The sequence below is a fragment of the Prunus avium genome, chromosome 6, assembly GCF_965620075.1.
Source record: "Prunus avium chromosome 6, drPruAviu1.hap1.1, whole genome shotgun sequence".
NCBI lineage: Eukaryota > Viridiplantae > Streptophyta > Magnoliopsida > Rosales > Rosaceae > Prunus > Prunus avium.
Genome location: NC_142289.1, coordinates 1,456,566 through 1,476,197, shown reverse-complemented (window position 1 = coordinate 1,476,197; position 19,632 = coordinate 1,456,566). Strand labels below are relative to the sequence as shown.

Genomic DNA, 19,632 nt, shown 5'->3' with positions numbered 1-19,632 from the left:
TTCCTACAATATTCAATGGGCCGGCTGGGTAAACATTCGGATAGCAGAAAATATCACAAGTAGAGCAAAACCTCAGCAGCTGTATTCGAAAGAATCAGACATTGAAAAGGATGACCATATGTCGACAATACAAAATTTTTCTAAAAGAATTACTAAAGCATCTTTCATGTGATAATCGAACATCAACTGCTAGACAATGTTCAAATACACTCTCAAGGATGCACTAACTCTGCATCTGTCTGAAAAGACAAACAAAACTCCCCTAAAAGTAAAGTAAATGATGGCTTAATAAAGCACAGCTAGCTTCATGCTCCAACAACTTCGGTCTCTCCCTCGGGCGCTGTTTCTTCAGCTGATCTGTCCACCTTCACACCGACGTCCTCTTTTCCGCCATGAACCTAGTGACAACAGAACAGAAAAACTTCAGAAACCCACTGATCATTGCTAAATAGCACTCATCTACGCATGTTCATACACCACAACAAGACAGAGAATCTGATTACACAGAGAAACATGAAACTGAAACTGGAGAGGAAACCTGCATGATACACATACCTCCATCAATTTGGGAAGATCAAATTTGGGAGCTTTCAAGATCTTGACTTTTCGAATGAAAACATTCTGCAGTGGGTAGATGCTGGATGTTGCCTTTTCAATTTCCCTGCCAATACTCTCAGGAATAAATTTTGCCACCAAGTCCTTCAGATCACAGGATGCAGCCTGGTTTATCATGATTTCCCTCATCTTGCGTCGAATCTAACAAGAGCACGAGACCAAAAATAAAGCAACCCAACATTGCTACTTGGAATCAGAGAATAAACAACATGGAAGAGAGAATGAAACGTTAAAACAAACCTGACGAATCTGACTGGATTGGGCATAACAGGTTCTCTTGACCTGGTTTGTACGCCTCTTGGTAAATGCAATGCAAAACATCCTAAGGGTGTAGTTATCAGTAGTCTTTACATCCACATGAGCCTCAATCAGTGTCTGCCACTTCCTCACTAATGACCTCAGCTTGTCAGTGGTGAAATCCATTCCCTGGAAATAGAGAAAAGACCAAAATATACTTCAATGTTCACAACTCAAACAAAAATACACCATATCTTATATACTACTCAAGAAAATTTAATAGCAGTTATGCAGTACCATACCCAGAAGTTAGTGAGTACGTTCCTCCCTTGCACATCCTCCGCTCTTAGCCGGATCTTCCTGTAAGCATGCTCCTCATCCTTCTGGAGATCAGCCAGAGAAACCTCAAACACTCGATGCTTGAGTCCTTCAGAAGCAATCTGTTCGATAATGATGAAAACAAACCATCAGAATTCAATAAAAGCAACAAATCAGATATTAATCAGTGCAGGTCACCACAATGATTAAAGCACAACAAATACATGGCTTCCTTATTCCCTGATCTAAATCAAACTGCTCTACAGGGGATGTTAGATAATAAAAAAACCATAAAATATTACCCAATACACAGATACATATAATATTATATCCATACATATGCACACACAAAGAGAGAGAGAGAGAGAGAGTGAGACCTTAGTGCCCTGAGTTCTGGAGACAAGTGTTTTGCCAATCTGCCTTTCTGTGAAGAGAGAAGGAGCCTTGATATCATACCAGTCCTTCTTGGCAAATGGGTCAGCTCTGCATCATATTATTCAATAATGTCAACCTCAAAATATGATTCTTACAAAAAACCAACTCTATATTTTTTATAATTAACAATATAATACACATTTTACATATATGAAATAAGACCAAACAAAACCAGGGGCTTGTGAATTCAACTTACGCCTTCTTCTTCCCACCCTTCTTACCCTTCGAAATCCTCTTGTTCTTACTGCAAATTCGTCACAATTTGAGTCAAATGAGAACCAACAAAAAAATTTACAGGCATATAAATGCGCATGTAAGTATTTTGAGAGAGATAGATAGAGAGAAGGAGGGAGATGTACCCGACGGCCATGTTGTGAGAGGAAAGGTGGCTAGGTCTCAGGTACGCGAACAAGAGGCAATGACGACGAGAGATGAGCTAGAGCACAAACCCTAGTTTTAGACAGTGGGGTTATATTGTCTTTCTCAGCTTGTATTGCCACTACTTAATGCGATTATTTACGAAAATGGCATCATTAAAATTAAAAAAAATTTAATTGTTGTTTTTGCAAATTACATATCTTTTGTTTTTGGTTCTGATGGAAAAATATATTTTATATTATTTTGGATTATACCCTTTTCTATTTTCTATAGCTTGGGTTATATATATTTTCCATCGTCTCTTCTAAATTTCTTCCTCCAAAAATAAAAAGGATAAATGTATCACACGTTTATTCTCCCTCTTATCTGAACACCTTATTCAATTTATTTATAAGAATTTAGTCAGTATACAAACTAAACATGATTTTAATAAAGTTAATTAAAAAAGAAAAGTTATTTAAACAAATTAATAATTAATAATATTGCCCGAAAACTGAAAAGTGAAAATTGGATGAGGAAAGGAAAGGATGGGAAAGAATAGCATCAATGTCCTCCTAATATAATAGTTGCATTGCATCAGTAGAAAAAAAGAAATGGAAAAAAGAAGATTAAACCCACAAAAGACACAGTCGGGAGGTGCAAATCTGAAAGTAAATGTGAAGGGAAATGGTGGTTCACTACTCACTCATACATTCCTAGTTAGCCACTGTGGCACTGGCATCCTAAAGAATACATCACGTCCTCTTATTAAGGACTTGGGAAAAAAAGACACAAACCAAGAAGAAAGGCAAAAAATCATTTAACATAACTATGATATTGCTATCGGAGTCGGGGCAATTATACGAAGATTCTTCAAAGACAGAGGAGTTATGATGAAACTTTCAAGCTTTTTAAGGCAGTAGTAAGCAGGGAAAGTTTGTCGGGAGCTCTCTGCTTGTAGTCTTTCTCCAAGGCTGTTGCTGCCAGTGATTGTAGCTCTGCGCTCTCCTTGTCTTCCTTGTTCCTTCCTTTTGCAAGCTGTCCAATGGCAGAAGTGCACTGGAAGAAGGCAGAAGTTAAACACTTTCTTTCAGTAATTCAAGTTGGTGACAAGATGGATAAAAGAAAGGGCTCAGACAGAACAATTTGAATAATGAAATTAAATAGCAGGTGTCTTATTTCAGAATCATACGAATACACCAAAAATAACTCAGATGGGAAAATAGAAAGTAATAGATAACTCTAAGCTCCAGCAGGATCAGCGATGGTCTAAAACTTGAATTACTCCAATATATATGTGTGTGTATCTCTGAATCAATGCACCTCAAGAGGGAGAGAGAGCTCACCAAGTTAATACCAAAAAGTGCTCTGATATTCTTGCCCCCAGTCAAGTCTATAACGGATGCGTAGTATTTTTTTGCTGTCTGAAGGTTTTCTAGTCCACCAAGTGTGTAAAGCACCTGTTGACCACAGAGAGCATAATATCAGACATTTACTCGCTTTTTAATGGGATTCTTTAGTGCTGTTAAAGCATGTAATCATGGCCACATGTTGAATATGCAATGCTACATTACTTCTTTCTCAGAGGACTCACATTTTGTTGTTTCCAAATAGCACGGAAACAAAAGATCAACTATCAAGGTTGTTCATTGCAAATTAGATACAAGGTGTTCATATTTGGAGTTCATACACAAAATCAATTCTCTCATTGGCCCTCTATTTCAGGATATCCTATCCTAACTCTGACTCTAGCTTGACTCTAGTATGTAATTTTTTCAGTTTAATGGCTAACTTTATAAAAAAAAGAAGCCGGTCTTGACTCTAGCTGAAATTCATTGTTAACAAGGGAGGCTGGTATAGTGTAACAGTAATTTGGGAGATGATATAAGAAGATTTAGGTTACTTTTTACACCCTTCAACAAGAGGGTACAAGGAGCTTTTCTTTAATCACAATTATTCTTTAGCCGTGAAAACCAACAAAGAAAAAGTTCATGTAAAAAAAAAAGAAAAGGAATTATTGGACAGTAAGGAAAAAAAAAGGTTACATACATCAGCATATGCTAAGTGGTGAAGTGGAACAGTAGGTTGAGATAATATCAGCTCCTCATAGCAGAACGCAGCTTGCTTGTACCTAGTTTACAGAGAGACACAACTTATCAATTGACAACAAAGCATAGGCAATTTGAAGCTACTAAGTTTTGATAAGTCTGCCAGAAACATACATCTGCAAGGAAACATATATTTCAGCCAGCTCTCTCCAAGCATCATGATCAGCCATAAATCTGCCAAAAGGGGGAAAAGACAACTTAGCAACTTTTTTCTTGCAGACATAAAATAATTTTCTTTCACGGAATTTAACATATGCCTCACATTTCCAGATACTTATTAAGCCACTCAATGGCTACTGAAATATTTCCTTGTGCCTTCGCCATAGCTACTCTTCTCTTATGGATTACCTGCATAAGAAAAATAAATAATCGTTTTCCTTTATCTTTCCTCAGAAAAGACGTTATTTTTCTCATATAAAAGAGAAATAAACGTATCCATCTTTGCAAGAAGAATTTATATATGATTTACTTGATCGAGTGGATTTTCCTCCAAAAAGCTCGAGTAAGCCTTCTCTGCCTCTGCCCAAGCTCCCTTCGCCTCAAGCAACATAGCCTCTAGCCTGCCTGTGATTTATGCCAAAGAAAATAGCTAAGCCACCACATAGCAACAGCCAACAACATTAATTTCCACTCCAGTTAGCCAAATATTTTTCCTATAAAAAAGGTACCAAATATCTTGATACCACTACAGGATGTAATATCAGACTTCAAAACCAGTTATTTCCTCTTACCAACTCTTTTACTCTCTGGAAATGACTTCCGTAAAAGCCTAATGCAGTCCTGCAAAAGTTCAAGTAGGGCAGGCATAAGATAACGTACTTAACTTTTCCATAATTTGCAGAATATACTCAATATAGAACATGAGCACTACAACTAATTTAAAAGGAAAGACAAAGCACATTTGCCTTACACAGATATGCAACTCTCAAATAAAGAGTAGGTTATACCAAAACCAATATTTGACCCCCCTTCTAAGCAGGGAAGCCTAAAGTTGCAAGGCCAAAAATTAAAGCTATGCAATTATAAAAGTATAGGCCAAAGCAAATATTATACCTTTGCAACATCAAGACATTGGCAGTCCATGGCTGCAATTGCAACTTGCTCATATAAAGTCCATTCTACATCGACAAATACAAAGTGATTGTTAGTCAGAAATCGAAAGCTCTCCCCAATATAGAGGAACTTTAAATTGGAGGATGCATATAACCAAAGACATGCCTTGTTTACACTGAGTTCATATTAAGCTTCTATGACAGAATAGACTGCAAAGTAACTACAGCCCATTGAATTAATATAAATTCAAACACATCAAATTGCACAGAGCTCAGCCTGTTTCATCATTAAGTAATTCCATCCAATCCATGCTCAATTCAAATCAAGCTATCATGATCAAACAAACGCAACACAACAAAAACCTAATTGACTTAACACAGAATCAACCCGCCAAATTGCAGAGAACCCAAAATCTTCACCGTATTAAGCAATTCCAATCCGTCCTCAATTCAAACCAATCTGATAAAAACACACAATCCCAGATGGAATTACCAACAACCGAAGCTCAAAACTCACCGTCCGGGCCAAGACTTGATCGTTTTTTTATGTCGTTCAAGATCGACAAGCCATGCTTTAGCACCTTCTCGGAACGCCGGACCTTGAGCTTTCTGACCAGGCAGAGGTACTCCCAAGCCCCTCCTCCTCCATTATCGACCTGGTTCTCGAGCCTGTTCAACTGGGTCTCCTCTGTTTTGCTCACCATCTTCGCCAATTCGACAAGCAAAGCCTCTTGTTTCTCTCTCTAGCCGGCTTTTGGATCTGTGATTGGAAGAGAGAGGGAGTTTACTCAGAACGCACTTTCTCAGGAGTTTGCACTTGTCTCTTTCTCTCCAACTCTCTATGCAGGCTCACTCTCGCTGGGTCAGGACACAATCGTAACTTCCTACAATTTATTATTTATTATTTTCGCATAAAATAAAAAACTCAAGGTTTCGCGGTAATACGGTGCGTTTTCGTGTAAAGCGGTACCGCGAAATCAAAATGTGGCTTAAGCCTGTACCATCGTGCTTCTCTATGCTAAAACCCTACTGCTCTGCCAGTCCACCACCACCAACCACCTTGAAATTCATAACGGCCATGAAAACTACAGAGGAACCAGACGTCGGGATCTTCTGCTACATCTCTCAACTCCCTGGATTTCGCGGCATTTTAAAGCAAAGGTCTGAATATATATGAGTGTGCATGAATAAAATGTAGTTTGTCGTTACGGTGTTTACTGGGAAGTTGTCTGGCTGGGAGGGTACGAGAAATATGAGCGTTCTGTTCTGTTTTTTTTTTTTTTTAAGTTGTTATTTCTCTCGTTGTGCTGTGTTTGGATGTTAGGAATGTGTAGGAAAATGAAATGAAACTAAAATTTTGTAGCAAGAAATTTGCAACTGAAACTGAGGGTGTGAGTAACTTCATGAGCGCTGAGCTCCATAGTAATTAAAGTTTGGAACTTGAAGATCGATAACCACAAGATATGAAATTCAGCATTTTGTTGTTGTTATTTTCCTGAATTGTATTAATGAAATTCAGCATCTTCTGTGGGTTAAAAGGATAAACCAGTTGTCCATCTATTAAATTTTGTTCTTTTTGTTGGTAACTCATATAGGTATTCTGATTTTATGGTAAATGAAGTAGATACAGAGGGAAATGTTGTTCATTTGACCAACATGGATGCCCCAGCAGAGGTAGATAAGTTTATAATTTTATTCTTATTAAATGTACGTACATTATGTATCCAATTTAGTATTTATGGAAGCGTAACTTTTCTAACATATGCAGACAGTTAAGGAAATTGAAACAAAGACACATGATGCTACAAGTAAAGATTATACTACCGAAATTGAATCGTTTAGATCTCTTGTTGACCCTGATGATGCTGAGCGATTGGAAGCTATAATCAATCAAATTAATTCCGGCAGTGAAGATAGTATTTTGCCTATTGTTCTTTCCCCAGATTATGATAAATCTCATCGAACGGTTAGTTTTTCAGTTTGGTCTTATCTCATTAGTTTAATTTATATAGTGTTTTTCATGGCGTCCTAGACCTGAAACTTGTGCAATCAGAGGGGTCAGGGTGGACCAATGAACATTGATATCCACTATTGTGAAAAGGAAGGTGCAAATAATCTGCAAAAATAAATCTGCCTGTCCCACCTTTGCCACTCTATTTGGAAATAAAACAAAGTAAACCGTGTTCTATCCTTCAGTTTCATTTATGGCTTACATTATTAGTCTTTCAGGCAGTGCATAATTTTTTTAAGGAAAACTTCAAGTTCCTTGTCACCGACACAGTTGATGGACCAGATGCTTCATCAAAATGCATCCGGGTGAGAATAAATTCAGGAGGACAGAACAGCAGAGGCAGAAATTCAAGAAAACGAAAAGAAAGAGGTGATAAACCATTTGATAGCAGAGGTTCAGATGATTGGTCAGAAAATGTTGGCAAGTTCCTAAGGTAAAAGGGTGTTTGAAGGGGCTTCTGCTCTTTTAAAGATTTAATTCTTCACTCATCGTAGAAAGATACCTGCATAATTTAAATATCTTTTGTTGCTTTTTTCTTCCCGTTTCAGTTTGTGCATAAGGGATAAATAGGTGTTTTCTACCTTTAAGATGTTATTGAAAAGATTTAAAATATATATATAGATATATATCTTTAAGAGGCCTTTTCTTTTGACTGGCAAAGAAAAGTTCTGCTTCAGCTTATCTAAAAGGTCTTCTAATGTGAATGTACAGGTTTCATCTTTACAAGGAGAACAAGGATACACAGGAAGCCTTAGGAATTATAGGAAAGATGCTCGGTGTCCAGGTATGGGTTCCAGCTGAGAACTAGTGGCTTGAACAACATTTGACATATGACTACTGTTTTGACAATGATTATCAAGTTAACATCTTCACTGCCTGATGTGTTTTCATTGTAATTATTGGGGTTTTGTTACTCCGATATTAGGATTTAAGGAACTCATTGTAGAGTTAATAATTTGGTCACCTTAACTCTCTGCTTCCTTGCATGCATGGACACACTTAACACATTCATTATAATAAAAATTGCACTTTGGTTATCTCTTCTTGTCTTTGATTTTGTTAAGTAGACACTTCCTGGTCTTTGTCCATATGTTAGCGATGGCCTGTGAAGTAGTGGTTATGAAAGATAATTTTATTGTATTTAGTTCTATACTTAAATTTCACCAAAGTGACAGAGAGCAAAACATTGATTATTGTTTTTCCTGTAAACAGTTGAGGTGGGTCAGATATGTAGAACTTTATAATTCTTTTTTTTTTTTTTCATCTTTGTCTTAATAGATTGATACTGTTTATCTTTGTTTTAATAGATTGCTATTGTTTTTTTTCTTCTCATAGCCAAGGTCCTTTGGGTTTGCTGGTACAAAGGATAAGCGCGCTGTCACAACTCAAAGGGTAATTGATACTCACTAATCTTTCTTCTTATGCCTTTAAATGTTGTATATTTGCTCATCTAGAAGAAGTATTTGTTCCAGGTAACGGTTTTTAAGCAGCTTGCAAGTAGATTAGCCGCTCTTAATGATAGGTTGATTGGTATCAAAGTAGGTGACTTCTGGTAAGGCCGATAAATTGTGACTTTATTGATATTCCTGCTCAATTGGTTTTTAACACATCCTAATAAAAGTTGCATTTGTCTAGCTATGTGAAGGAAGGACTTGTCCTAGGCCAACTCATGGGAAACCGATTTACAATTACATTGAGGTAAGCTTGTTCCCCATGATCATTTATGTGAGCTTGAATAAAAATCAATCATGGCTAGTTTTGCTGTTCAAAATCTCATTCGCTCATTGTATGCACTCGCATATCTTCTCAGAGGAGTTGTTGCAGATTCTGAAGATACCATCAAAGCATCTGCAATTGCCTTGGGAAAGCAGGGATTTATTAACTACTTTGGTTTACAAGTACTCTCTGTTTCTCTGAATATATCTTCTCCTGGTTTAAACTCTTTGTTTGCAATAATGATGTAATTAGAAAGAGAAATGTTATTGACATTAGGTACCTGGTTCCTTTGTTTTTCGGACAAGTGGTTTCTTGTTTCTTAAAACACTTTTTTTTTTCTCTCTTTTTCGTCTAAACCTATATGACAATTTTTTCTTAAGGTATGTGGATTACATTTTGTTGTGGTTAGTAAAATAACTTCTAAATGATGAATTCAGCGATTTGGAAGTGGTTCTGTGCCAACTCACCTTATTGGAGCTACACTACTCAGAGGAGAGTGGAAATCTACCGTGAGCTTGTTCCTTGATCCAAGAGAAGGGGATATCCTTTTAATGTTACTCGGTATTATGAAGATACTTTTCTTTTCGTTTCTACTCTACTTCTTGATAAACTGGTTTAGTGCATGCTTCTGTAGTGTTCTGTTGGTATTTGTTTTCTTTAACTTGATCTTTGATTACAAAAAAATGCAATTACGGAGGCACGAGAATATTATAAGGAAACTAATGATATTGAAGGGACCCTGAGGCAATTACCTCGACATCTGGTTTCTGAAAAAGCTATAGTAAGTCTTCAATTATGATTGCTTTGTATGGTCGTGCTAGTGTTTTCTTGATTCTATAAACTATCCTGAAAAAGTAAGTTCTATAAATAAATCCTTTTGTTTTTGTGAGTAATCCATCCCTGGCTTTGCTGTAATTGCGCATCCTTTATGTAACTTTCATGCATCTAGCATGGTGATCATAATATCTGTATGGTGTTACTGAATTGGATTACTTCGTCTTGTGCTTCATGTCATGACTGATCATAAATTTTCCTCTTCTTTGTTCTAATACAGTTGCAATGTCTGAAGAAATGTCCTGGGAACTACTTGCAGGCTTTGAAAGCCATTCCTAGAACTTTGAGGATGATGTAAGTGATTTTCTAGCATGCATATTGAGTTGCTTTTTTCTAACTTCGTAAATGGAGGCCATCTTGAATTTAACATTTATGTGTGTATTTTTGTTGCATCTCTTTTTCATCTTGGTTTTCCTTCTCATTTGCATATACCTTAAATGAAAACCATGATTTCATAGAAGGGGGTGGGTGCAAGTCAATCAATGCAAGCTTGTATATAGGGCAATATTTTTACTTGTCCACCTTCTTGTATGGTTTTTATGAAATAAAACTTCTCTTTTTCAAAAAATATATATATAGGGCAATATATGTATTCTGCTTTGATATTACAACTTTTTTTTTTTCCAATATCCTTCTGATTTTTGGTATTCTTCTGCATTATTACCACCCTTTTTCCAGGTATGTACATAGTTACCAAAGCTATTTGTGGAACCATGCAGCGAGTATGAGAGTGCAGAAATATGGTATGCCACCATTGGTTTTTTCTGAATCCTGATGATTCATTGGAGATAACCAGACTGATTCATTTATTCTGGGATTAATCGTTTTATTAGTCCCTGAACTTAGACCCGATTTGCATTTGAGTCCCTCAATTTCCAAAATCGTTCCCGTGGTCCTTTAACTTCACTTTCGTTAGGACAAATGGTCATGCCGTCAATTTTGTTAACTTTTTCTGTTAAATGCAGGGGCAAAATGGTATTTTTATATTAAAACAAAAAAAATGAATAAAAAATCATATCTTTAAAATAACAATAAAAGAAAATCAAATAAAAAACCAACCCAAAAAAAAAAGTTTGGGGGAGTAGAAATTGGGATAGAGAGTTTAATTTTAATTTTATATTCATATTTTAATCAATTTAATACAAAAATACCATTTTGCCCCTGCATTTAACAGAAAAATTAGCAAAATTGACGGCAGGACCATTTGTCCTAACGAAACTGAAGTTGAAGGACCACGGGAACGATTTTGGAAATTGAGGGACTCAAATGCAAATCGGGTCTAAGTCATAGACTGATCTTACAGCTGAATGTTATATATCTTTTGAAAAAATGTTGTTATCTGGCTCTCTCTATGTAAATGAAGTTTAAATATGATATTCATGTCACCATCATCATTGTTTCCATTTTCAAAGCTTCATTGCAACTATCTTTGTGTGCTACACTTTCTTTAAACCCAAAGTTATTACCCCATGTGGCAGGAACTGACCGAGTTGTGTTGGGAGACTTGGTATATTGTAAAGGAAATGAAATTGAAAAGGTGTCAGAAGTTGTTAGTTCTGAATGTGTAGATGAAAATGGTAATGATACGCTTGATCCTATTGACTTAGATGATATATCTGGAACAAATCTTCCTGAGGAAAGGCTTAATCTTGTGAAGGTTAGTTGTGTCCAGGTTGTTGGCTTTTTCCCCTGCTGTCCTAAGTAGTATTCTATGATTAAAGCCAATTTAGTAACTTGATCTACAAAACACAAGCCACCTTTGAGTTCGGATTTTGCTTTTTATTTTTAACTTAAAAGATTTGAAATATTAAGATGGCTTACCATCTGGCAGGCTGTAACTGCGGAAGATATCCTTAGTGGAAATTACACCATTGATGATGTTGTCCTTCCAATGCCCGGGTAAGGAAAGATTGACAGTCTTCCCTGATTGTATGCTACCCCGGCAATCTTACGACTGATGAAGTTCTTTAATACTTTGTTGTTTTGCAGTTCCAGAGTCATTTTTCCAGAAAACGATATCGCTGACGTTTTTCATGATTTGGCAAAGAAGGTTCTTATTCTCAGCATCAATTTCAGGCTTTCCCACTGTTTATTTGATTTCCTTCTAATTTATAATCCATCTTATTTTCCTCCTGAATTTGTGTTTACAATATATCAATCAGGATGCAATCAGCTTGACAGATAGCGTGCATAATGTCAAGTACATTCCTATTTTCCTCCTCACCTCGCCCCTTCTCTCTCTCTCATGGGTTTCTATTCTAATTAAATGCATACATCTTGTTGTTCTTTTTAGGGAATTCTCAATAACCAGCATGACTGGAAGCTATAGGCGGGTCTTCCAAAAACCAATGGACTTTGAATGGTATAGCTACTCTCATTTTTTTCATCTTCAATAATTTGATCATACACTTCAATTATTAAATAATAGTATACAATAATTGTTTGATTTTCATTGTTCCAGGGAAATACTAAAATATATTGATGCAAATAAACCTTTGGTGGACACAGACTTCGACAAAATTGCCAAAACCAAACCATCTAGTCTAAATGGAGATGGAAGATTGCATGATAAAACAAAACAATCAGAGTGCTTGGACAACGATATAGGGCTTCAGACAGATGATAATGGGGCAAAGGCGAAGGGAGAAGAATTGCCACAAGCTGAATCCCTCTGTGATACTAATCCTCAGGAAACTCAGACGGCTCTCAAGTTGAGCTTTACTCTCCCAGCTTCTTGTTATGCAACAATGGCCATCAGAGAGCTACTGAAGACATCGACATCTGTATGTGCCTCCTTTAAGCTCTACTAGTTCAACTATCTTCCATATGATTGTATACTACATATGCCGGCTTTCGTAAACCTAACTGTGGGCAATCCTACTCTATATAATGGGAAAACTTTCCAATTCCAGTTAGGTTAATCAATTTACTGACAATTGTCGCTGCAGGTTGCATTTCACAAAACGTTAAACTAGTGTGCGCCTTGCTACTTGCGGTGAAGTATGGCATCCAAGATTGAATTCATACCGGGGAGGGACTAATTTGAAAAACTTCAACATGGCACAGGAGCAATCCAAGATCGCACTCTTTCATACATTAGGATCTTGACTTTTAGAACAAATTAATGTTACTGTTCCTGCTGGTTTGTTGGTTAACACATGAATGAAATTGTATTTTAGTACGGAATAAGATTCGATAACAGGTTTCCTTTTCATAAATGTTACAAAAATCAGTTTGCTTCTATTTGTCTCACATAATAGAAATCCCAAATTGTTTTATTCAATTTTTGCCCTCGACTGAACTTAATATCCTCAGCATTCCACCAAGCCTCTAAAACTCTACCTCAGTAATTTGTGATCAAGAAAACTTAATGTGTCACATATCATGGAAATCTCATCATGGAGTGATATCCATCTGAGATACTGATAAAAACTCATAATATGAGCTGCTGACCAGAGAAGAGATTACTCTTCCTGGGTGGAATAAAAAGCTTGATATCACAATCATTTGAGCAACAAAAAAGCTTTTTCACGTGGACTGCGTTTATTTGCTTGTTCACTTTGTGGTCAGACAAAAGAACACAAAACATTATGTTAGGTTAAGGGAAGTTTTATGTTGATGCCCAAACCCGTCCAACAGTTCTGGTTGAGTTCAGAAGAAAAATAAAAAATAACTGATAAATTCAAATGCGGTGAAGGTGGATCGAACACCTGACCTTCAGATCTTCAGTCTGACGCTCTCCCAACTGAGCTATCCCCGCTTTGATGTTTTTATATGGCCAAACTAGTTATTATAATTTGTATACAAGCTCTAACCCAAAAGACCTAAAATAAATAAAATTATCAAAATATATGCGGTGAACGTGGATCGAACACGTGACCTTCAGATCTTCAGTCTGACGCTCTCCCAACTGAGCTATCCCCGCATTGACATTATAATATAGCTATTTAACGATATATGAGATGAGCTCCAGCTTCTAGACTTGATTCAAAATATTGTCAATGGACTATATATGGAAGGAATTAAAAACATGGAATTGAAATCACAAGTCGCAGAGCAATTAGATTTTGGTATAATAATACTTCTTTTTTCTAATATTAAAAGAGGTCTCGAGCTCAAATTCTCTCTCTCGTCTCGTTAATATGAAAGTGGCTTTAAATTAACCAGCAGGCAATTAGCACACCCCTGTACTGCAAGTGTTTGTCAATCCTTCCTTTCTAGTTGGAAAAATGGGCAAAGGAGGATGAACTTTTTCCATTGCGCCCTTGTAACAACTACAATCTATGATACATCCCTTTCAATAACTCATGCATGGGGCAAGTTGGTGAATTATATACTCAACCATAAAGACTCTCTGCCCCACACTATAAGACCATCTCTTAATATTTCATTCAAAGCTGTTACAAAAAGACCAAACAGACACAGGGAAAATAAAAGTCTCAATTCTTTTGGCTTGACTAGAACACAAAATCGAAACTTTTATCTAAAACCCAAAACGTTCCAAAAAAAAAAAGAGCTCAATTATTAGCCGAAAAAGAAGGTCAGCTCACAGTGAAGCTTTATGTCGACACAAACCTATTGCATTTTTTGGATTTACAATTTCCCATTTTTTACTTAAATGGGAATTTTCATTGTTTTTTTTATTTATACAAATTTTCCTATTTGGAATGGAAAGGGAAAACCCAGAAGAAAAAAAACTAGAAATTGAATGGATCACCAGGTGAAGAAATATTCTCTTTGTTCAAGTAGTAAATATTTTCGGGATGATATATATATATCTCTCTGTGTCTGTGATATATATATATATATATCTCTCTCTCTGAGATGAGATGGATGAAAATTGAGAGGGGCTGGCTGTGATTGATGAGGTGTAGTATACTTATTGTATCCTGCCTTGTACCATTCGAAAGACCCACCTTCCTTAAATAAATTGGTCCCAGTCTCTGCATGTTTTCACGTGTCCTGCCATCTCCTTGCCGTTAATTACACCATCATGAGCATCAGCTACTGCATAGGATTCTGAAGGACCCAAATACTACCAAAAAATAAATTAAATCATTTTTAGATTATCATTTTCCCCGAATATATATATATATATTACACCCCAACACCATTCTCACCCTAACCTCCGTGGATCACACTCCCCAATCCCACTCACCTAATTATATGATTTCATTCTACATTTGGGAAAAAGCTTTTGGGCTGGGTTATTAATTAGGTCCAAATTAAGCCATATTGTAGTTCAATTGGTGTATTTAACAAAAAAGCCATTGTGTTCATAACTCAGTAGTAAGAGCATTTACACGCAGATCAAGTGGTCTCAGGTTCCTCTTCCTATTTTCAAATTTTGACAAAATAAAAACGAGAATTAAAAAGAAAAAAACCCATGATTTTGAAGATTGACTTTGGCCATGTTAATTCTTGACACTTGAATACAGAGGTCAAATAACTACATCCAATTTCATTCTTTGATATCCAAACCTAACTATTTGAAACAAGTTGTAGTGAATATGTATGAGTTCAATGTTGCTCACTTGCAATATAAACAAAACAAGAAGGGAAGAAAAACTAGTGTAATAATTGAGTCGATGTAGTGAATATACCATATCACCTTTTCATGTACTAAATAATTTCTCCCAGTTTGAGGGTGACTTCACTTTCTTCTAAAACGGTGTGGTGGGCTATCTATCTTTTCTCTTCCATGATAGGAGCATAGGACAAAAGTCCTTGATAAAAGAGAGAGAGAGAGAGAGAGAGAGAGAGAGAGAGAGAGAAGGTTTGGTGTTTTTGTAGTCTTTCTTTCTAACATTTTGCCATTTTACAGTGAGCAAACAAAGGAGAGGGTAAAGAAGAGAGAAACACACAAACACACACTCAAACAACAAACATGTTTGATGGAGTCCCAGCTGAGCAGTTGCACCAATTCATAGCAGCCTCCAGAACTTCCCTCCCTCTTCCTCTCCCTCTCTCTTCCTTCCCAGCAGCTCTCCATGCCTCTTCATCCCCTCCACCTAATATTAACACCTTCTCTGCTGCTGCTGCTGCTGCTGCTCCCTTTGATCCTAATTACAATAATAACCCTTCTCATCATCATCTTCATCATCATCATCAACTTCTGCTTCAACCTCATCCCCAACCCCAACCCCATCAGCATCAGCTTCTCAATAATTCAGGAGTACAATTGCACCGCCAATCAGCCACCCCCAAAAATCATGAGGAGACGAAAGAAAGCAACTTGGTCTCCATAAATAACAATCTGGAGATTGAAAGAGAGAGATCATCATCGATATCGCAAGTGCCGATTAGTGACCCTTGGAGTAATGATGAATTGCTTGCACTGCTCAGGATCAGATCTACCATGGATAATTGGTTCCCTGAGTTCACTTGGGAACATGTCTCAAGGTACATATACATATATAATTATCTATATATCTACTAGTATAATTAATTCATCCAAATGCTTCTCTTTTGATGAACTATAGGGTTATCTTTGTACGGTTATACCTATGAGATTTGATTTTAAAAAAGGTAGGCTTGATGCTTTATCAATGCTAATGGAATTTTAGTCACTGTTTACTCATATGAGAGAGAGAGAGGGAGAGAGAGAGAGTGGGAAAGGACCATCTTGGACATATTCACTAAAAAACATAAAGATCCCCCCGTACACAATATATTTTTTAATTAATTATTTAGGAGCTGGCTAGCTTTTGGAGTACTATAGTCTATAGAGTGACTAAATGCTCTTACTTGCTCATTGCTTCTGCTGGTTTTATGCATATTTATGGTGTGAGCAGGAAGCTAGCAGAGCTTGGCTTCAAAAGGAGTGCCGAGAAGTGCAAAGAGAAATTTGAAGAAGAAAGCAGATACTTCAACAACATTAACTTCACCAAAAACTACAGGTTTCTCAGCGACCTTGAGGAGCTCTGTCATGGTGGCGATGATCAAAACCCTGATCAGGCAGCTGCTGGGGCTGAAAACAAGAACCAACAAAAGGTGGAAAAGCCAAGCAATAATGAAGGAGATGAAGATAACAGGTGCCAGATTTTGGATGAAGACTCAACAAGAAATGAAACGGTTGTTGGCAGCAAGGAATTTGATGACCAGGACAAAGAGAAAGAGGTCGTGGAAAGAACAAAGTGCAATGTTGTTAGGAAGAGAAAACGACAGAGAAGATTTGAGATGTTAAAGGGTTTCTGTGAGGACATCGTGAACAGGATGATGGCTCAGCAAGAAGAGATGCACAGCAAGCTTCTTGAAGACATGGTGAAGAGAAGTGAAGAAAAGCTTGCAAGGGAAGAAGCTTGGAAGAAGCAAGAGATGGACAGGATGAACAAGGAGCTTGAAATTATGGCACATGAACAAGCTATTTCTGGTGACAGACAAGCTACAATTATCAAGTTCTTGAAGAAATTCGTATCATCAAGTTCTAGTTCTACTTCTTCAGAACCAAGTTCTGATCATGATCATCACACTAATTCATCTTCCTTGATTAATCAAGCACAAAACCCTAATCATCCCACGTGTCGTCAGGAGAAAGAACCAGCATCATCTACAATAATTCAAAAGTCTGGTACTTCTTCCCACACTCCAAATAACCCAAGCACACCTACTTCATTAACTGAAACCCTTGCACCCCAAAGCCCTAGTTCAAGTACTCTTGCTCCAACTCCAACCATTCCAAAAGTCCCCATACCTCCAGAAAACCCTAGCTCCGATCATCTCAATACCCAAAACCCTACTTCCAATGACGATAAACAAGACCTCGGGAAGAGGTGGCCAAGAGATGAAGTGCTGGCTCTGATAAACTTGAGGTGCAGTCTCTTCAACAATGGCAGTGCTGATCAAGACAAGGATGGAGTTGTGAAAGCTCCTCTCTGGGAGAGGATCTCACAAGGGATGTTGGAGAAGGGTTATAAGAGAAGTGCAAAGAGGTGCAAAGAGAAATGGGAGAACATTAATAAGTACTTTAGAAAAACAAAGGATGTTAACAAGAAGAGGTCTCTTGACTCTAGGACTTGCCCGTATTTTCATCAATTAAGCACTTTGTACAATCAAGGCATACTTGTACCACCTTCTGATCATATTCAAGGGCCAGATCATCAAACCCGCTCGGCTTCGCCGGAAAAGAAGTCTCTAGCTTCTCCGGTCGTACCACAAACTGGCCTTGATTCTTCTGATCAAGGTAGGTCTAGTGCCGATGATGATTTATCTAAGCATAATATTATTGCTGAAGGTGAGAAAAACAATATGGTACAGCCAGTACCAGCAGCAGCTTTCGATTTTGAATTCTAATTAATTTGCATATTTGTGTGTGCATTCTCAATAATAAACTAATATTAAAAATATGTGATACCTTTTTCCTTCTTGTCGTGGTGAACATGTGGTAGCTAGTACTCAGTCGACATGAATTTTATTTATTTCCAATGTTTTTATTTTATGGCGGATATCATATATGTATGTTTAAACTTGTTTTTTAGTGAGCACCGACAGATAGGTACAAATCAGGACCATATTTTAAATGAGCTCTGCTGTCATTTTGTATTTGCCATATTTGCTCTCAATTTGCTGTATTCAGCAGGATAAGTATCTTGGGTTGCTAGTCGCTAACTCCAATTTTCTCATTTTATATATTTTAAACAATTTCTACAAAATGAAGAGCAGTAATTTTTACTATGAATTTTTTTATTTTATTCCAAAGAAAATTTACTTTGGGCTAAGAAAGAACTGTGATTAAAAAACATAAACAATCATGTGTTTTTAATCCCTATAAGAAGTTGTTACAACGAGTAATTAAGGGGAAAGCAAAAAATATAAATCCGTAGATCCCCTATATATATTATTTGTTTTATATTAGCTAAGGTGTTATTGTTTTGGACATGGTTTATATTGCATTGTTTATATAGACAATTTTCTTTTCATTTGGTATCCTAAAACACGTGTATAGTGGGTTTAGATCTCGATTTCTTTATGTAACTAGAATCTAAATCTCATTTTGATCATATAAAGTATGGAGTTAGAAGAATTTAACAGTTTGTAACGGTGTGATGATTATTCCGAAGAACTCACTATTTAACGCCTAGTATTTAACAAACATATGTTTATCTCGGAACTCAAATTACATGGTGTTCTATGTGTATAATATAGTACAAAAATAATTTTTACTTTTTTGGGTTTTATTATTATTATTATTATTATTATTTTGAAGAAAGAGTCATTATACGAGTGCATGGCATAATATGTAAATTAGTAATGAAAAGAAAGAGTCATTATTTTCTTATTTTGGGTTGGTCATGGGGTTTTGTTTTTGAACTACGGAAGTATGCAAATTGACAACACAAGTGCATGTCTGCATGAAATAATGTTTTCTGATACCCACCGAATGCTCCAGAGCTAGTTGCAGCGGGTCAGTGAGCAAAAGCCTTAGAGGAGGATACGTTGTCGTTTCCTTGTCCTGTTATTGATAAAAAGTCTCTCTAGGAATCGGAGCGGGCCCCAGAGAGACATTGGACATGATGGGCAAACAAATCATCCACTGCCACATATCAACATCACTTGTGATGGGTTTGTCCACACTCTATCACAGCCTCTTACCCTCGAGAAAAAACTTTATATCACAGAGAGTACCGTTTTAATATCCCTAACTAATCATATGTCGTCACAAATGATAACCATTTAATATGATAATTACTTGAAAATAGCAAAATAGTGTTAATCCCGTGACATGCAACCTCACTCTTCTGCCCTCTCATATAGCTCAACAATACTAAGGAACAGTAAACCAGCTGACATGGGCCACTCATCCAACGCCTCAGAATTTAAGATGTTGTTGAGTTGAAAATAAGTCAAAAGTCAACATAATCACATCGCTGTTTGACTTTTACTTTATTACACTGGGTAACTAGAAGAAACATATTGAAAGAGGTTTGACCCATAAATGTTGCCTCGCAGA

The 19,632-nt window shown here is 36.8% G+C and overlaps 4 protein-coding genes and 2 non-coding genes across 7 annotated transcripts; 2 read left to right on the top strand and 4 right to left on the bottom strand.

The window, feature by feature from the left end:
* Positions 1-60: 60 nt before the first annotated feature.
* Positions 61-2,117, bottom strand: LOC110759698 (Ribosomal protein S3Ae). Its single transcript, XM_021961795.2, has 7 exons — positions 1,965-2,117; positions 1,802-1,849; positions 1,548-1,653; positions 1,155-1,292; positions 856-1,041; positions 556-756; positions 61-398 (listed from the first exon to the last, which is right to left on the bottom strand). Exons 1-7 carry the CDS (start codon positions 1,973-1,975, stop codon positions 306-308), a joined length of 783 nt encoding a protein of 260 aa, XP_021817487.1. The 5' UTR covers positions 1,976-2,117; the 3' UTR covers positions 61-305.
* A 404-nt stretch (positions 2,118-2,521) lies between these two features.
* On the bottom strand, positions 2,522-5,975 carry LOC110759696 (Protein prenylyltransferase superfamily protein). The gene is made up of 9 exons (XM_021961794.2): positions 5,640-5,975; positions 5,124-5,188; positions 4,802-4,850; positions 4,540-4,634; positions 4,333-4,418; positions 4,185-4,244; positions 4,012-4,093; positions 3,309-3,422; positions 2,522-3,021 (listed from the first exon to the last, which is right to left on the bottom strand). The coding sequence occupies exons 1-9, from the start codon at positions 5,824-5,826 to the stop codon at positions 2,851-2,853; spliced, it is 909 nt and encodes a 302-aa protein (XP_021817486.1). The 5' UTR covers positions 5,827-5,975; the 3' UTR covers positions 2,522-2,850.
* Positions 5,976-6,076: 101 nt separating this feature from the next.
* On the top strand, positions 6,077-12,924 carry LOC110759695 (Pseudouridine synthase family protein). 2 transcript variants are annotated; one of them, XM_088254390.1, is made up of 20 exons: positions 6,077-6,283; positions 6,718-6,796; positions 6,891-7,088; positions 7,352-7,566; positions 7,845-7,917; positions 8,469-8,525; positions 8,606-8,685; positions 8,769-8,831; positions 8,944-9,031; positions 9,287-9,390; positions 9,528-9,630; positions 9,904-9,977; positions 10,362-10,426; positions 11,162-11,355; positions 11,515-11,582; positions 11,673-11,733; positions 11,846-11,883; positions 11,977-12,045; positions 12,145-12,466; positions 12,632-12,924. In XM_088254390.1, the coding sequence occupies exons 1-20, from the start codon at positions 6,105-6,107 to the stop codon at positions 12,656-12,658; spliced, it is 2,157 nt and encodes a 718-aa protein (XP_088110516.1). In that variant the 5' UTR covers positions 6,077-6,104; the 3' UTR covers positions 12,659-12,924. The 2 variants fall into 2 exon arrangements, with proteins under 2 accessions (XP_088110516.1, XP_088110517.1); XM_088254391.1 differs by having other exon boundaries at positions 6,078-6,283; positions 11,162-11,340.
* A 446-nt stretch (positions 12,925-13,370) lies between these two features.
* Positions 13,371-13,443, bottom strand: TRNAF-GAA (transfer RNA phenylalanine (anticodon GAA)). Its single transcript has one exon. It is a non-coding gene; the product is annotated as a tRNA-Phe (tRNA).
* Positions 13,444-13,535: 92 nt separating this feature from the next.
* Positions 13,536-13,608, bottom strand: TRNAF-GAA (transfer RNA phenylalanine (anticodon GAA)). Its single transcript has one exon. It is a non-coding gene; the product is annotated as a tRNA-Phe (tRNA).
* A 1,785-nt stretch (positions 13,609-15,393) lies between these two features.
* LOC110759714 (Duplicated homeodomain-like superfamily protein) lies at positions 15,394-18,060 on the top strand. Its single transcript, XM_021961817.2, has 2 exons — positions 15,394-16,085; positions 16,478-18,060. Exons 1-2 carry the CDS (start codon positions 15,571-15,573, stop codon positions 17,973-17,975), a joined length of 2,013 nt encoding a protein of 670 aa, XP_021817509.2. The 5' UTR covers positions 15,394-15,570; the 3' UTR covers positions 17,976-18,060.
* Positions 18,061-19,632: the final 1,572 nt, after the last annotated feature.

Bases quoted from the DNA above. Each gene is read 5' to 3' on its own strand.
- LOC110759698 (XM_021961795.2), bottom strand. The intron at 1,293-1,547 runs GTCTCACTCTCT...ATTATCGAACAG, and splicing joins CCAGAACTCAGGGCACTAAG to ATTGCTTCTGAAGGACTCAA. The intron at 757-855 runs GTTTGTTTTAAC...TGCTCTTGTTAG, and splicing joins AATCCAGTCAGATTCGTCAG to ATTCGACGCAAGATGAGGGA.
- LOC110759696 (XM_021961794.2), bottom strand. From the start codon at position 5,826: ATGGTGAGCAAAACAGAGGAGACCCAGTTGAACAGGCTCGAGAACCAG. The intron at 5,189-5,639 runs GTGAGTTTTGAG...TTGTCGATGTAG, and splicing joins ATCAAGTCTTGGCCCGGACG to AATGGACTTTATATGAGCAA. The intron at 4,419-4,539 runs GTAAATCATATA...TTTCTTATGCAG, and splicing joins AGGAAAATCCACTCGATCAA to GTAATCCATAAGAGAAGAGT.
- LOC110759695 (XM_088254390.1), top strand. From the start codon at position 6,105: ATGTGGCTTAAGCCTGTACCATCGTGCTTCTCTATGCTAAAACCCTAC. The intron at 9,391-9,527 runs TATCCTTTTAAT...TCTTTGATTACA, and splicing joins CTTGATCCAAGAGAAGGGGA to AAAAAATGCAATTACGGAGG. The intron at 11,356-11,514 runs GTTGTTGGCTTT...ACCATCTGGCAG, and splicing joins TGAAGGTTAGTTGTGTCCAG to GCTGTAACTGCGGAAGATAT.
- LOC110759714 (XM_021961817.2), top strand. From the start codon at position 15,571: ATGTTTGATGGAGTCCCAGCTGAGCAGTTGCACCAATTCATAGCAGCC. The intron at 16,086-16,477 runs GTACATATACAT...TGGTGTGAGCAG, and splicing joins ACTTGGGAACATGTCTCAAG to GAAGCTAGCAGAGCTTGGCT.